This window comes from Podospora bellae-mahoneyi, chromosome 7, assembly GCF_035222275.1.
Source record: "Podospora bellae-mahoneyi strain CBS 112042 chromosome 7, whole genome shotgun sequence".
Lineage (NCBI taxonomy): Eukaryota > Fungi > Ascomycota > Sordariomycetes > Sordariales > Podosporaceae > Podospora > Podospora bellae-mahoneyi.
In genome coordinates, this window is record NC_085886.1 from 3,389,070 (window position 1) to 3,405,692 (window position 16,623).

Sequence of the window (16,623 nt, forward strand, 5' to 3'; positions counted from 1 at the left end):
AACCCCATAGCAACGCAAGAACTCTATCTCACAATATCTGGGATAGTACGTTGGCTTTGGGTTGAATAGAAGCACCTTCGTCGGACCGTTACAAATTGACCGAGATTGCGCTCGTCTCATTTTACCCGCATGAGAGCGTCGCCAGCTCGTCAGCTTTCATTTCCCACTCATTGGTTGTGTATATCACACGATTATATGAAATGGCCGATTTTCATCGGCGGAGCACAAGACATAAGATGGTTGCCATCTCACTTTTCTTCCCAATCGCTCTACATCTTTCGCCACGTGCGTGGGAGCGTCCAGATATTGCCATCAATTTGGATCTGCTCCTCAGCTCTGTAACCTCGATTATTACCGTCAGGAACAGCCGTTGGGCGGGTGGTTTATTCGGGCTGCACCTTCAGGCACGGAGTCGCTTTAGGCTATAATCCGTCCGATTCCTGCCCCGGGCTAATATCTGTCATCGCGCAATCTTTTGGAACTAGAATCGAGGCCTTGGTGGTTCTTTCGAGTGCGATAACGGGTTGGTGGTCCTCTTAATTCCCCCATTAACCCGACTCGAGACCGGGGTATCATCGCCAAGTACGATGAACCCGCAAACCGCACCAACCACCAGCCTCCCAAGCCTTGCTGCGGTTGCATTTGGAGGTCTTCGGTATATTGTTATCCCCTCACACACAATCTGGTACCCGGCTCTTGGCGGGCCCTTGCTGGGTCTGGGGAAAAGGAGTGACTGGTCAGACCCAGCATAAGTACATATACATCGAAGTTGTGCTTTAGGCTAACTGTGCCGCCACAGCTAACATCACACCCGGTACTCTCGGTGGTATTGCGCCGATCTCTTATCCGCATTCCTGGAGTTTGGGCAATCCTCCCGTCGTCTCCGTCCTGCAGGCTGCTAGTGGTAATCCCGGGACCATGATGCCGAGTCTCCATGTCCACGAGCCCGCCAACGTGGTGGATCGGAATAGAACTCGGCTCCTTTGCTACTCAGTTCCCTGAAAGGACACTCTACGGTAGCGGGACTCTATGATCGCATCATACCCCTTGCATGTGCGGGGTTTATAAATGTATATCAAGGGCTGGTGCCATACGTTGGCCCTCGTTCAAGCTTGATATCTGTTCGAATCGAATAAAAGCTTTTCATCAGAGCAGGCGGCGCAGTCCGAAGCTGAAAATGCATCTCTCGTTTGCTACATCGATCACCTTGGTGAGCTTCGCTGCTGCCAACCCCCTATCGAACCGCTTGGCCAAGCGAGCAGCTATCGATGATTGTCTGCGAACTGCCAATGTGCCTGTTGACGCACCCAACTCGAACGACTGGAGGGCCGATTCCAACCCCTTCAACCAAAGACTCAAATATACACCAGTTGCCATCGCAGTCCCGACCACGGTTGCGCAGGTGCAGGCTGCTGTTTCATGTGCTGCCAAGGTTAAGGTCAAGGTCAACCCCAAGTCTGGTGGACATAGCTATGCATCCTTTGGGCTTGGTGGTGAAGATGGCCACTTCGTGGTGCAGCTGGATCGTATGAACGCTGTCACGTATGACTCGGCAACGGAGATCGCAACCGTCCAAGCCGGTGCTCGTCTTGGCCGCGTCGCGACAGCTCTCTATAACAACGGCAAAAGAGCGTTCAGTCACGGGACATGTCCAGGGTATGTTGCCAATACATCCGCGTTCTGGCATGGTTAGAGTCAGTTACTCTCCTTTCTATTTGACTACTAACCGTTTTCGTTAACTTTAGTGTTGGGGTTGCTGGGCACTCTCTGCATGGAGGTTTTGGATTCAGCTCTCACACCTACGGCTTGGCCGTCGACGCCATTGTTGGAGCAACCGTGGTGCTCGCGGACTCCAGCGTGGTCGAAACATCCCAAACTGAAAATCCTCACATCTTCTGGGCGCTGCGTGGTGCGGGGTCCAATTTTGGAATCGTGACGAGTCTCAAGTTCAAAACATTTGCCGCCCCTTCGCAGGTGACGGTTTTTGCCATCAACTTGCCATGGACTAATGCGAGTGCTATTGTACAAGGCTGGTCCACCATTCAAGACTGGCTCAAGGCCGAGATGCCCAAGGAGATGAACGGTCGTATCCTTGGAAACCGCATGCAGACACAGATCCAGGGCCTTTACCACGGTACCCAGGCTCAACTCCAGACGGCGATTCAACCCCTTCTCACCAAGCTCAATGCACAGATCTCTCAGCAGCAGCAGTATGATTGGATGGGTGCATTCTCCTACTACACCTATGGTCAGCAGGTGGATGTTTCGCGTCCTTACAACTTGGTGCGTTCGAAGGACTCCAACCCATGACCACAAGACTAACCGTCATCTCAGGTCGAGACATTCTACAGCAAGAGTCTAGTCACGCCCGCCTTACCCAGTAATGTACTGCAAAACGTTGCCAACTACTGGATCCAAAAAGCCATGTCCAACAATCGTAACTGGTTCATCATCATCGATCTATATGGCGGTGCCAACTCGGCCATCACAAAGGTGGCCAGCAATGCAACGGCCTATGCGTTCCGCGACCCCAACAATCACCTCTTTCTTTACGAGTTTTACGACCGTGTAAACTTCGGCTCCTACCCATCAAATGGGTTTGAATTCCTAGACGGCTGGGTCAAGAGTTTCACCGATGGTCTCACCACAGACCAATGGGGAATGTACATCAACTACGCCGACCCGACTATGAATCGAACCATGGCGCAGGATGTCTACTACAGAAAGAACCTGCCGAAGCTTAGAGCGCTCAAGACAGAGCTTGATCCCACCGAGCTCTTTGACTACCCACAGGCTATTCAGCCCGTTTGATTGTGGACGATCAGGGCTTGTGGCACAATGAAACGAGGGTCTTTGATCTGCACGGGGTATTTAGATATTTGTACAAGAAAGCTGAACAGGAATCATACCAGAGAAAGCTGGCACCAAGCGAAAGAAGCAGAGTATCAACCCTTGTTTTATCCGGAATAGTCAAAGCTTTTGTCGAGTGAGTACTTGGTCTCTCTTTGTAGACCATGCTGCCTGAAGCAGTCTCCTGTCCACTTCAACACCGGCCTCGTGTTCAGACACCTTGAGTCTCAAAAAGCGCTGACCAGTGACCCCCTTGTCATAAACCCACTTGTTTGATCCATTTTGTTCAACGTGATTGTATCCATACTCTACTCCGAATTCAAAGAGATCACCCAACCCCTCCATTGCATACAGCACCGTCAGAGGATCGAAGGACGGACGGGCTGTGGTGTACCCGTAATAGACATACGCAGCCTTGACCGGGTCATCCCGCGGGCCTTCGTTGATCAGACGAAGGCCAGACGTTACATTTTGCCCTATCTCGAACCCGGAAAAGGTGATTGGGCTGCCCTTCCAAGTATTGACAACATGAGCGGTGATAGATGGGTTGCTCTGGCAATGTTCGTTAGCATGCTTGCCTCTGCTTGCCTCAGGCTACCTGCACTGGCAGGGGTAGGGGACAGATGAAAAGACCACGTGGCTTTGGTAACTCACGCCCCAGAAGTTGTATTCGTAGCCGGAGGGATATTCACCACCCATGATTACCAGCTCCGAGACTTTGGCGGCGATAAGATCGGGACCTGAAAGCGGTGAATAGATATCTGATGAGGAATTAAGAAGCCCAGACAACTGTGTTCAACAGCACCATGATAGTTAGCATCTGAACAAGGAAGCATGGCAGAAGCTAGAAGTAGACCGGTAGGGGAGGCAAATATATCATACATTATCAAAGAATCCAATGGAAGTGATAGTGACGCTTTGATCAGGGGCTTCGCAGAGGATTTTTCGATACAGCGCGACTGGATCCCAAGCATCCTCGGCATGGCCCCAGGGCAACGGACCTCCAGACCAGTGATAAGCCACTTTGCTTGTGTATTCGCCTAATTCAAAAAACCAAGAGTCGAAGAACGTGACATTGCTCAGTGGACGCAGGATCCCGATGGGAGTATTACTGCCATAATGGGCCAGAATGGCAGATGCTGCCAGGGCCGAGTAGGTGGAGGGGAAATTGATATTGACGGCGAGAAGGTTGGCGGAAGATGATGTTGCTGCGAGCAGCAGGGCTCCGGCGTCGCTGAAGGCGGGCATTGCGCAATGAATCAGGAGAGAATAAGGCACAATTTTGAGGCAGATCGACTCACTCAACATCACTGAATAGATCAGTGTCTATGATGAGGCGTTTTGCTGTCGTTGGAGAGGCGGCGTGTGCTTGTATTATGCCGGCGAAAGCCAGGAAAAAAACAAGGCGATGCATCATGATGTTCGATGTTGTTGTATGATGTCGTGAGGTTGTTGGCAAATGATGTTTAAGAGTGACATCAAGGTCTTGGCTTGTTATGTTGGTGTAGGGTGTTACTCATGGCCAATGGCATGGTGGGTACCCTTCCGCCTACCATATTCTGTCACGGACACACGAGGCTTGCACAGTACACTCAAGGTGGCACGAAAGCAGTTGGCGGAAAACATACCGGCTGGCACCCTGGATACAGGTATATATATATATATATATACAAACAAACTTGGGTTCGGCGCGGGGCAGAGGTGGCTGCCCAAAACGAGATCCCTTCCAGTGACATTGAACCCCTGAAACTCCCTTTTCCTTTGTCACGTAACGCATTGGTTGATTGTACTTGACTTATCCTTGTAGCGTCGTGCTCCAAGAGAACGCCAGTCAACAATGCTTGCCCAAGAAAGTTAACTAAGGCAATTCGAAGCCAGTGATGCACAATTGGTTAAAGTTTACGGTTCCCAATGGCACCTATGACATACAGAGTTGCCCCCTCACTTCTCATATATCAGAGAGCCCCAATGACTCCAAAGAGAGGGAGTAGATCGTAATCGGAGGCCATGAACAACTCTGCTACGTCAAATGAACCTTGTGGAGTAGGCAGCGCCAACTGCACCAGAGGCTTTGCAACGAACCCCCTTCCCGCCGCCCCCAAACGCCATCTATGCTATTCTATGGTCTATACAATTCGATTCCCACTTTCCGGCCACCCGTATCTACCGCCCTGTTCTCGGACTTTGGTTTATGAGTCTCGGCCAAGGCGCTCCTCGTCATCGTCCCGAAGTTCATACGCTGGCCGGAATTTAGATGCGCCTTCGCCTACAGCCAAGGCGGGATTCGGACGGGTATCAGTGACGCCGCCAAGGGACGTGAAGCCACGGTTGTAAAGATCGCAAAATGGGATATCAAGATGCCGGATAAACTTGATCAATGGTTGTTAGCGTCACTCGTCTGGTGTGCAGGTGACGACGTGCTGAACTTACTGCCCAGATTTCAACATAATGCCAGTCGATCACAGGATGAATGCGCATAAACTGCGGCCAGCCCGCATCAGTGGGGTTGAAGTGCGAGAGAAACTCCCCATGGGGGTCGGTCCGTCTTGTCCCGAGAAATATGGCTCTGATCGCGGGACGGTCCAGCAGATATGCCTCGAGCGCGGGCCGCATTGGTAGCGCATACCGTTTCAGGTCGAGATTGTACTCCTGCGCCGTTCTCTCCACAAACTCCTCGACCTCGGTAAACGGATGACGAGAAACAATGTATATCGACTGGAGGGACTTGTTTGTGTGGAAGCTGTGAGCCGATTCAACGGGTTCCGACGTCGGCGGTTGTGATGGCGGAGTCGGAATCTCGGACGGGGCTGCGACAACACTCCCAGAGGAAGTCGGCGGGCTGATGCAAGTTGGCAAGCAAGCCAAGATTAAAATCAGAAGCACGAGACAGTCCTTGCCGCCGTTGTACGAGAGAGAGAGGTGATCGAGCCTACACGGTTGCATCCAAAGACAGGTCAGCGTCATGTCGCAAAGGCAGCACATCACAAACGGCACGGCCCCCGCCTCACACCGGGCAAGAAATGACGCAGCACCTACCCATATTGGCGCAGCGCCTCCTCGATCACGCCAATGGACACCCGAATCTGGCTCTGCACATTGCGTAAGACATTGTCGTTGGTGATGTCCTCGGTAAGGAATGCATCGATCTTGCCCCGCAGCTCGTAGCAGATATCTGGCAGGGTACGCTGCGGTGGTTGCGCGACGGGCGCGGGTTCACCTTGCTTCGCAACTCCGTTGGTTCTCGGGATGGCCTGGGAAGCGACGGCGTCGTCGTGTATCATGGCGGTGGTGTTGTTGCTGGCGAATGAGCAAGACATGGCTGGTAAAGTGAGAGTTGGCCCCTGCCAACCTCTGTCAGATGCCAGACCCGACTTCGATGGCCGCGCCCCCCAAGCCCAGACATCATGGTAATCTAGGGTAGGTTGGTGGACAGGGGTAAGCGCGGGGCGGCAGACCGAAGTTGGCCCGACCGCCCGTTCTCCGTCAGCCGCCCTAACCGTAATTACACGCGTTGTTACGGATTGCTGATTTGGCTGCCGATGCACTAACAGAGGCTGCCGCGGCATCGCAGCAAGGTCAGCGGCCACTAACAAAAACATATCCACTCACTCGGACTGGTCAAGCTCCAGCGAAGAGTTCCACATGAGATGGCTCCAAAACGTCGAGCTGGACATGCATTCATGCCACCATGACCACGAGGGCAAAGGACAAACGCATTGCCAGCAGACTCGAATGCCTTCCCTCGGAACTCATCGAGCCTATCCTGGCCAACCTGACATTCCGAGATATCATTGCACTGTCGATATGTGCCGAAGACAACTGCCAACTGGCCAACGCTCTCGTCATCAGCCCAGCATGGAAGGACATCTGGCCTGTGTATGTGGCTCGGAAATCCGAGTTTCAGACAATCATGTCTCTAATAGTACCCTTGGGCGGCGGGAGCTGGTTAGCTTGATTTCCATTTCTCTCTGCTGTTATTGTTCCACTGTTGCTGATGGAAAATAGGCATGATCCTACAGATCGCGAGCTAGGTCTGACTCCGGATATGTTTCGTCGAAGAATGGCACGCGGAAAGAACTCTATGGAACGGTTATGACTTCTTTCAACATACACATACCATCGTGTTTGAGAAGTTTCTGGAAATCACGGCCAGGGTCGGTCTTGCGACATTGTCATTCTTGTGCAGGAACTTTCACTGGAAGAAATAGCAACGATAGTACCTTGGCTTACCAGTGAATCATTTCCGGATGCCGATGAACTGCGCCGCGAGCTCTACAGAGAGATGAAAATGCTGAGATGCGCCTGTAGAGTGGACCCTGGGTCATATTCAACACCACTCGCAACCAAAGGCCAGCAACGTGTTTTTACACGGCCCGGGTGCCGGCATAAGCATACCAACAACCGATACCAGGAAGATCGCTCCCACAAATAAAGGCCTTCATGGATGGATATTCGGCTGCACAAACACGGCTCAACGCAGTTAAGGTCCAGCAACTCGTGGCATTGGCCGCTCAATACTCTCGCCACTACACCCAACTCAGGATGTCATTGGCACCGCAATCTCCACGCCAGAACATTAGCCACATTTCCACAGCAGCTGTGAGTGGTTGCCGAGTTCATACCTAGGATCCTAGATCTTGATCGACGCCGTGAGCCAAAAACATCCAAACATGGCCACTGTCGGTTTCGTTACCCGCATGCTTGTCTCATACCCTATGACTGGTGTCTCCGCCTCTGGACCAGGGTTGTAGAAGCCTACCCTTCCTTGCTGGACATCACAGTGAAACCAAGCCCCATCGTTCTTACAATCCAACCTCCACTCGTCCACATCTCTCAGTGTCTTCAGATTGCTTTGCAAGGGCTCGACAGGTGTTACGAAAAGCCTACAGTGATGAACAGTAGACCGTTCACGATGGCAGTCCCAGTCTCACGAACCGAACTAAACGATGGTGCGTTTGTTCATTTCGCAAGGTCTTGTGGCCTCTCTGAAGGAGATAAGCTGACTGTTTCACAGGTGTTCCAGTATTTCCGGTGCACGAAAAGCCGCTTGATTTACATCTTTGTGGGAATGCCCGCTCCATGATCGATAGCCAGGAAACTGAGTGGCTGGAAGATACGTTCCCGGAGCTTGTTGTGGAGATCATGCGGGAGGAGGCTGAGGCATGATGGGCCGTGGCAAAAAAGGAACTGGTTGATGATATTTGGAGTGATCGTCCCGTTTCGCCATGTCAAATCATCTGTCCCCGTGCGGCTAAATTGTGATGCGGGCTTCAATGGACTGTCAACTACGCCTTCTTTGCTGTGCATGTGTATCTTGGCTTGGCCTTGAGCCATGACCTGCACGTGGTGAACAGGTAAGGCATCTAGCCCTGATAGGGTCTATCAAAAATTACAGGGCTTCATAAAGCAAGAGAGGACTATTTTGGCGCCACTTATATGTTTAACTACAGTTCAAGAGCTGAGCCATCTTCAAGGGCCAGTCACTATGTTGCGTAACCTGTTGACGATCCTCAAAAACTCGTTGCCTGTATTTCAAGGCCTATTCAAGAGGTCCAAGTAGAAAGGCATATATTGGATATCTGTTTGGAGTTGGGTGGAGAGCACCAAGAAGACTAAAATAATAGCCTACATAGGTACCTGTGTACATTGAATGGCCCTTTTCACTTTGTACCGCGGAGGGTATTGTTTCAGGGGATTATCCAAACAAAGTTTAATTATACAGAAGGGCATGTAAGCTTCATATTCCAAATACATCCTTCATCTTTGTGTGTCAGCATCGACCTCCACTGCGCCATAATGTTTCCGAAATCACTTCCAGACAGGCGTCCCTTTCACTCCCCGATTGCAACTGGCCACAACACCTTCCCGGCGCCATCCTCCACGCCGTCCATCTCAGGCGCAGCAGACATGTACCATGGATCTGTATTCACCACCAGGCCCTGTCTTCCACACGATATAAGCTTCTGGTTGGGCGATCATGTTGATGGCAACTTTCGTCATGTTGGTATGAACGTATGCCCCATTTTAGCTGCATGTTTGGTTTCATTTCAAAGACTCCCTCCAGGGATGAGACGGTGATAGTGTATCCAAGCGGTCTGAGGCCCTTGCCTCCTTGCGTACTCTTGTCAATGCCAGCTCGCGTTGGCTGCCCTAGCCTTTCCCGTTTGCTTTGACCTGTCGCTGGACCATATTTAGCGTCTCCGTGAGCTTCATTGGAGGGTCGCGGGGATAAATCAAGATGCATGGTAGATCCCATCACAGGAAATAACTCCCTGTAGAGGATAAGGAGCACAAGAGCGTTGACCTAGTGCAACCACACCACGTCTTCATATAGTATTTCGGAGAGAGTCTGGACAGAGGACGATTCAAAGTAAGGATGTCCCAACTCTTTACGACGATCAGCCTTAACACCATCAAAAAGAACCACGTTGTATTGCTGAGAAGAGGCCTCATACAGGCCGGAATCAGGGTCGACAATTAGAAGAGGATATAGCCACTACTCGAAAGCTGGTTCTTAAGAGTATCGCAACGGTGCATGGTTGTGGTATCTTGTGGTAGTAGCCTAGATTGGCACGATCACGGGTGCCAAGGGCGGTTTTTCTGCTCAGTTGGAGTGACCCGGGAAGTGAGTGAGCTGAGTCCACATAGCTGAAGACACCGCATGGTCGACACATTAATTTGTATACCAACTTGGAAGTGAGGGTCGTGGAGTAAGTATTTGCATACATAACAGAGACGAGAGCGGCTTGGGAGTTAGCAGCTGATATGCCACTAGACCTCATCCCGCCAGTTACAAGGTGACAGTTCGGCAGGTTTCGATCCATCAGCTCGGAGACTCGACTAATGAAATGGCAATTACATGACTAATTGTGAGTTTAAGGGGCTTCGAAGCACGATAGCATAGGAGCCTAGTATAGAAGAGGATGTGCAAATAATAATGATGAAAAAAAAAACCACTCTAAAGTAGAAACTGTATATAGACACATTCCTTATTCAGTATTCGCATATTACACTTTATAGGTGTTAGGGTTATATATAGCTTTTATTTATTAAATTATAACGAACCCCTATCCAGAACCTCTAAAAGGATACTAGTTAAAAGCACTTCTAAACAATCCTAGTTCGGTATAGCTAAACAGTATACAATAAATGGCTTGTCTCAATTACAATAGCTAAAATACTACGATTATGACTTATATTATATACTGCGGAGCTATCTATCTATACCAGCTAGTTCCTCCGTATATATAGACTTAACACTAAGCTTTAGATTATTTTATCTTGCGAGGATTATAATGAACTCTGGAGGATTATAAATAATTTTTAGAAATTATCTATAATTCCTTATACACTAAATAATCCACTTTCTATTAGTCCGTCCTTCTCTTTTATAATTAATTTTACTAGCGATTAACTATATATAATGAACCCCTATTCAGAACCTCTAAAAGGGATACTAGTTGAAGGCACTTCTAAATAATCCTAATTCGGTACAGCTAAATAATATATAATAAATAGCTTATCTCGATTACAATAGTGTAAATACTAACGATTATAACTTATATTATATATACGGAACTATCTATCTATACCAGCCAGTTCCTCCGTGTATATATAGACCTTATGCTAAACTATATTTACTTCTACTTAGTATCCTTAGTATACTAATCATAATTATTTAGTTTATTTAGTACCTTAAGCATACCAAGCACTCTACTTAATCTACTTAGTGCCTCAAGCGTACTAATTAATTATTCTTTACTATAATTAACTTTCTTATACGTTCTCCCGATTAGCCCCTACTTCCATAGCCCTATAACCCGTTCTACACTAGGGTTATAATATAATACCCCTCCTTGTAGGCTAACGCTCCGATAGTTTAATTCGCTTATCTTTTTTAATAATAACTTTTAAATAAGTTTTCCTCCTTTGTTACTAACCTTCCGTAATATTTAGCCGCGTTAAGAAGCCTATACCGAAAAGCTTTTCTAATACCTTTCGCCGTTAAAATCTTATAGCTACGGTTTTTATTTTTTATAACGAAATACTTCTTTATTTTTTTACGAAAACTTTATATTTTTAATTACCGTATTTTCAAACGTTCTTTTAAATATAATTAGTATTTTTATTCTTATTACTCCGACTATAATATCCTAAGTCTTACTCCCGCCTTAATAGCCTCCTTACGTCGCTAGAAAGAAAAACTAGACCCTAAAATGGAATAGGCTCGTACGGTTATACTATAGGCTACTTTGAAACTCTCGCGAGTAGATACTAACGCTATACTTTAGTTACTAAATTCCGTCGCTTTATTACCCGCGAAAAGCAGTTAATTAAAGATTTAAAGCGGGAAGAAATATAAATTTCTTTTATCGCTAATCTTCCTTTAACCTCTTCCCTTAGCTAGGCCTCCAATATATTAAACTATTCTAGCTAATCCTTACTTAACGACCTATCCTTTAATCCTAGTATAGCCGGTCCTTCTTTTCTATTTACATAGGACGCCGCTAGTAATACGCCTTCCGCTTCCTAAGGTAATTAAGACGTATAGCGCTATTTATATTTAATTCTCTTTACCTCTTCTAACCTCGTAATATAATACGTAGTACGTCGATTATTTATATCGAAAATATAGATTTGACTCCCGTTAAAGTTCGTTATTTAAGTTCTTTAATCCTTCCCTAGAAACTCGGATAATAATCTCTTTTTACTATCCCGCCTATAATATACCTTTAACTTTCTTTTATAATAGTAGAAGTATATAACGCTAGTTAGGCCTAAATTCCTTCCTACTTTCTAACCTTATAGTATAGTATATAATACGTCGATTACTTCATCGGAGGCGTAGGTTCGATTTTTATTAAGGTTCTTCGGTATTAAAGGTTGTATTTATAAACTTTAAATATTAATCTTTTTAGTTATTGAGGTTTTAATCCGTTTAGGTATTACCGGTAAAATTCTTTTTACTTATTTAAGTAATCAAAATATATTTATAATTCCTATAAATTATTTATCGCCGGATATCCCAACTAATTAACTAAATACCTTAATTGAGTTTTATTGAACCGTAGATCTAATATCTCTTTTATATCGTACTTTTCTTTTTTATCCTTTGCTATTTCCTATATATTAACCTTACTTATTAATAATATAGGTTCTAAAAGTAAGATGTAAAAGGTATATAACCGTAAATATATTATACTAATTCCTGAATTTAAAGAAAAATAACTTTAAAAGTAATTTTAAAAGGACATACTTTACGGAATATCTCAAACATTTTGAGAAAACTAATAAAAATATCAAGTTATGAAATTTACATGGTATATTTATTTATTTAACTGCTAATATAATTTTGATATGAGAAAATAGATTAATAAGTATATAAACTTACGTAAACCTACTTTCTTTAACCTTTTTTAAATACGTATTTTAAATACCTTTCCAAAATCTATGACCCTGAAAAAAATAAAAATACTTATAGGGAATTAAATTACTTTTACGTTTTAAATACTTTTTAGAATATAGATAAAAAAAATTATTCTTAATTATAACCTTTATATCTCAAAGAGAATCCGAACTTTATTTACCATTTATAATTTCATGATATAAAATAACCAAAATAAAACTATAATTAGAAATAACTATAATGTAAAGGAAAATCCCAAAAAGAAGATAAAGCGATTATAATATTTTCCTTCATTATCTTTAAATAAGTAGCAAAGGTACTCGATTAACATGAAACCATTAGTGTTATAATAAGTGAAGAAATAATACTGTAACATTGAAAAATATATATTTATGAGAATTTCCTTATATGAAATAACGGTAAATTTTGAATTATAAGGATTTATATATAATATTTAAAGGGCCATTACTTTACTCTTTAAATTTCCAACATTAGCCCTAATAAAAATAAAATCGGTTTTCAATACTCTCCTTATTATTAGTAATAATAACTGATTTGTGTAATTAAAAAGTAATACCGTAATAATCCTCGTCGATTACAAAAACCTTTCAATATAATAAATGTAATTATTAGGGTAAATCGACGAAATATTAAAATCAAAGATAGTAAACCGTAAACATTATATTATATTTCAGGAACCAGAGTATATATTAATAAGAGGAAGGGTGAAATATTACAAAAATATGATTTAATTCGAAAAATGTAAAGAAAGCCGAACGTAGAAGAAAGGTTAATTACTTAATTTATATTATATTTCATTAGAACTAAAATTAAATCAGTTTTGTAAAGTTCATACGAAAAAAGTCAAGTATTAGAAAGCTTATAAAAGGAGAAAATACAGGCTCAAAATTTCTTTAATGAAAAAATAACTACTCAGATAACTAAACTTATAAATATTATCATAAAGTTATATCATCATTTAAAATTTCATTTTAGATATTGAGTAAATGATAAAAAATAAAACTTTATTAATTATATGATTTACATAAGAAAGGAATAGAAAATGAACATAAGTATGAAAATATAATTAATCATAAATACTAAAAATCAGTTTAAAAAAACTTTTTCCCTTGTTAATCTTTCCTTTAGATTTTGTACTTCATTCCCGATAAACCTTTAATAATAAACTACACACATATACATTACTTTCTTTTGATCCTTTATAAATAATTTATCAATATTTTTAAAAGTTTATCTATAATATATTATAAAAACTTTTCATTATTATTAAAAGCATTATTGAAAAAGTATGTTTTGAAAATATCGATAGGGTTTATAACTTGAGTCCCTCGCCCGGTATTTTGCTTTTTTAAAGTAATAATACTTGTTATTTATTCGTCTTAGTTTTAACCTAATTACTGATTTAGGAAATTATACTATAGGAAGATGGCCTACTTAAATAGCCAAGACGCCCTGATCACGTCCTGATTCGTGCTCTCAGTAATCATTGTGATCATGCCCTGATCACTCTGATCAGATCCTGATTGGCCTGTTCCGTGATCATGTTGATCATGGCCCAATCACCCTAATCACTTCCTGATTGGCTGAGGGCGGCCCGCGCCTCTCCGTCCAGCCCGTCGGCTTAACAGTAACAATACTCGAGAATAACCCCAGCAGGAAGAGAAGAGCCTCCACAAAACTATGCCTCCAAAGCGTACCGTATTCGTAGCCCTGGAGCTCAAATGAAAGGCCCAAAGTGCGTCATGCACCTACCGTTAAGTGAAGTGCTTCATATGCCATGTTTTACAAGAGAGCGAAATGCTATATAATCCTAGTCCACTCGACTAGCTAAGCGCAACTTAATAGAGAACTAAAATAAGTCTTTAGATATATAAAACTATAAACTATGAATACTACTAATATAATATCTAGAAAAGTTAGCGATAATAAAGGGAACTAGCAATTTATACTCTACTCTATGGCTATAATATAATCCTTACCTTGTTGATGTTTCATAATAGCAGTGAATAAGTATATCTAAAGAGCTAGAAGAGACCGAAGTAATTAGAACTTTAAAAGAAAATAAAGTACTCTTGAAAAATAGCCTTAATATCCATCAGACTTGTAAGGCTAAGGTATAGATATATATACGTCGGAGAGGCGAGAAATATAAGTTTAAGTTTACTGGGAAGGCTTGCCGCTATCAAATGAGGAAAAGGTTAAAACGTGCCTAAGTAATAAGCCTATTACTGCTAACAGAGCACGACCGCTGCCAGTGTGTCACAGTTTGTCACAGTTAACCCAACGGCAGGTCGCGCAGTATGTGGGGCGCAGGACGTCCCCAGCTAATCATTAGGAAAGACAGGAGGCAGCCAATCAGGGCTGGCCAGAAGTGCTATGGCGCCAAGGAGCACGAGGACTCTGCAGGACGCAAGATGCTCGGGATGATCGAAGGCATAGCACGACGAGCACTCAGCAGGATGCAATGTGCTAGGAGTGATCGGGGCCATAGCAGTCTGTATATACGGAGGAACTGGCTGGTGTAGATAGACAGTGTCGCAGTATGCAATAGATATAAGTCACATTCGTTGGTATTAAGACTATTGTGATTGAGACAAGCCATTGTTGTACATTGTTTAGCTTTACAGAACCAGGGTTTCTCAGAAGCGCTTTGGACTAGTATCGCTTTCAGAGGTTCTTGATAGGGGTTCGTCACACCCATAAATACTATTATCATTTACTTTTCTAATCTTTTTAATTAAGTTACTAGTCTTGAACTATCTTTTTCAAACTATTAATTTATGTAAAATTTACTTTACTTATACTTTCTTCATGAATAATATTTTCTTTCCAATACTTAATATTATTAAATATAACCTTTAATAGGTAGTATGGGAATAAAGAGAAGAGGCTAACATATAATATTTGTAAAAGTTATTAATAAAAAAAAGAGATTCCTAGAGGAAGAGTGTATATAGTAGAACAATAAATAGTTTGACCCGTCGCCCAATAGACTGCCCATTATGTTAGGTTTTTTTAAAGCCTACTAATTTCCCTTACTATATGTTATAAAATAACGACCGGAATATACTATGATATATGTGAAGAAAACTACTTAGTATTTTATATATTAACCTAATTCAATATAGTTCTTTTTTCTATCTTATGCTGTCTTATTAACAATATATTATTTACTGTATCCCATGCTTTATAAAGTCATAATGATATAATATTAGAATGTATGTATTTATTTATTATACTTGTTTATTATTCCTTTATTAAAAGCTATGTGTTGCATTTATTTAGTCTTTTTATGCCTTTAACTTTTGTTTATTACTTTAACTGTTCTTTTAATTACTTTAACCTTTTTTTACTTCAATTTTTTTTTATAACTCTTTATTGATATTCCTAGTATCTATAACTATATTTTTGTTGGCATTTATTCATTTTGATTTACAGCTATTTTTGCTCTTAGAATAAAACCAGTTTAAACTAAAGCTTCAATTTCTATTATTTATTATCAATCTTTATTACTTAATTTATTAAGTTAATTTGTACTTTATGATGAGAGTCAACATAGTTTAGAGGGTTTAGATATTGTTTCATTACTTTGTTACTCTTATATTTTAATATATAAATTAATACTATATAATTAAACTTGAATATCTTTTTTGGTACCGTAATCTTTTCCGTCAATCTGAATTATAGTACTAAAAATAATAGTGAGTTAGATTGGTATTGTTCTAATAGTAAATAATACCTAGATTTTCATTTCATTATTAAATGTTCTTGTAGGTTTTTTCAAAGGCTATGATATATATAGAAAGATTGAAGGGTCGACGAATAAATGATTCTTAAGGTAGTTAATAATAAAGATTTCATTTTTCGGGTAAAAATAAATAACTATAATAAAAATACAAACGTTAAAACCTAAGGCTTTAAAATATTACTAGAACCTCTCATTATGAGGGCTAGGAGGATTACTTTAAACTGTTGAGAGCCTTTGTTATAGAAAAATAACCTGGTCTTTAATAAGGCTGTCATTAATTCTTTATTTTACCATTATAGTTTTACAAGTATTAAAATCATTTTGGAAATTGAAAAAATACTTATAAAGTTAACTAATCAAATATCGTAAGGAAATATCATAGTTAGCACTAATATTATCCTTTATATAAAAAACCTTTAATAAGAAAATATTTTTGTTAGTTAATATCAAAGGTTTATTAAACTCAGTAGATAGTTGACCAAGTTTTATTTCTTAATCTAATACCCTAGAAGGGTTTTTAAAGTTTTAGAAGCCTAATGACTTGTGAAAGCCTTCCTTTCAATCTATTAACACTTTATAAAATGAAAGACTTTCATAA

General features: G+C 42.1%; 6 protein-coding genes across 6 annotated transcripts; 4 read left to right on the forward strand and 2 right to left on the reverse strand.

The window, feature by feature from the left end:
* Window positions 1-587: 587 nt before the first annotated feature.
* On the forward strand, window positions 588-1,002 carry QC761_0112080 (uncharacterized protein; the record flags this gene model as incomplete). The annotated part of the gene is made up of 2 exons (XM_062873228.1): window positions 588-729; window positions 800-1,002. The coding sequence occupies 2 exons, from the start codon at window positions 588-590 to the stop codon at window positions 1,000-1,002; spliced, it is 345 nt and encodes a 114-aa protein (XP_062728783.1).
* A 49-nt stretch (window positions 1,003-1,051) lies between these two features.
* QC761_0112090 (uncharacterized protein) lies at window positions 1,052-2,951 on the forward strand (the record flags this gene model as incomplete). The annotated part of the gene is made up of 3 exons (XM_062873229.1): window positions 1,052-1,656; window positions 1,746-2,283; window positions 2,335-2,951. The coding sequence occupies 3 exons, from the start codon at window positions 1,052-1,054 to the stop codon at window positions 2,809-2,811; spliced, it is 1,620 nt and encodes a 539-aa protein (XP_062728784.1). The 3' UTR covers window positions 2,812-2,951.
* On the reverse strand, window positions 2,770-4,435 carry QC761_711640 (uncharacterized protein). Its single transcript, XM_062882713.1, has 5 exons — window positions 4,152-4,435; window positions 3,733-4,084; window positions 3,505-3,639; window positions 2,910-3,402; window positions 2,770-2,858 (listed from the first exon to the last, which is right to left on the reverse strand). Exons 1-4 carry the CDS (start codon window positions 4,265-4,267, stop codon window positions 2,971-2,973), a joined length of 1,035 nt encoding a protein of 344 aa, XP_062728785.1. The 5' UTR covers window positions 4,268-4,435; the 3' UTR covers window positions 2,770-2,858; window positions 2,910-2,970.
* Window positions 4,436-4,576: 141 nt separating this feature from the next.
* Window positions 4,577-6,685, reverse strand: FAD1 (3'-phosphoadenosine 5'-phosphosulfate sulfotransferase). The gene is made up of 3 exons (XM_062882714.1): window positions 5,887-6,685; window positions 5,281-5,779; window positions 4,577-5,219 (listed from the first exon to the last, which is right to left on the reverse strand). Exons 1-3 carry the CDS (start codon window positions 6,447-6,449, stop codon window positions 5,040-5,042), a joined length of 1,242 nt encoding a protein of 413 aa, XP_062728786.1. The 5' UTR covers window positions 6,450-6,685; the 3' UTR covers window positions 4,577-5,039.
* On the forward strand, window positions 4,844-6,946 carry QC761_711660 (uncharacterized protein; the record flags this gene model as incomplete). Its single annotated transcript, XM_062882715.1, has 2 exons — window positions 4,844-6,795; window positions 6,856-6,946. Exons 1-2 carry the CDS (start codon window positions 6,539-6,541, stop codon window positions 6,944-6,946), a joined length of 348 nt encoding a protein of 115 aa, XP_062728787.1. The 5' UTR covers window positions 4,844-6,538.
* Window positions 6,947-7,741: 795 nt separating this feature from the next.
* QC761_0112130 (uncharacterized protein) lies at window positions 7,742-8,027 on the forward strand (the record flags this gene model as incomplete). Its single annotated transcript, XM_062873230.1, has 2 exons — window positions 7,742-7,799; window positions 7,865-8,027. 2 exons carry the CDS (start codon window positions 7,742-7,744, stop codon window positions 8,014-8,016), a joined length of 210 nt encoding a protein of 69 aa, XP_062728788.1. The 3' UTR covers window positions 8,017-8,027.
* Window positions 8,028-16,623: the final 8,596 nt, after the last annotated feature.

What these genes read in the sequence shown, in the direction of transcription:
- QC761_711640 (XM_062882713.1), bottom strand. Translation starts at nt 4,267, where the DNA reads ATGATGCATCGCCTTGTTTTTTTCCTGGCTTTCGCCGGCATAATACAA. An exon ending in GATCTATTCAGTGATGTTGA is followed by an intron (nt 4,085 to 4,151) that starts GTGAGTCGATCT and finishes GCCCGCCTTCAG; the next exon opens with CGACGCCGGAGCCCTGCTGC. An exon ending in CCATTGGATTCTTTGATAAT is followed by an intron (nt 3,640 to 3,732) that starts GTATGATATATT and finishes TGTTGAACACAG; the next exon opens with TTGTCTGGGCTTCTTAATTC.
- FAD1 (XM_062882714.1), bottom strand. Translation starts at nt 6,449, where the DNA reads ATGTTTTTGTTAGTGGCCGCTGACCTTGCTGCGATGCCGCGGCAGCCT. An exon ending in GAGGCGCTGCGCCAATATGG is followed by an intron (nt 5,780 to 5,886) that starts GTAGGTGCTGCG and finishes GCAACCGTGTAG; the next exon opens with GCTCGATCACCTCTCTCTCT. An exon ending in ATTATGTTGAAATCTGGGCA is followed by an intron (nt 5,220 to 5,280) that starts GTAAGTTCAGCA and finishes CCATTGATCAAG; the next exon opens with TTTATCCGGCATCTTGATAT.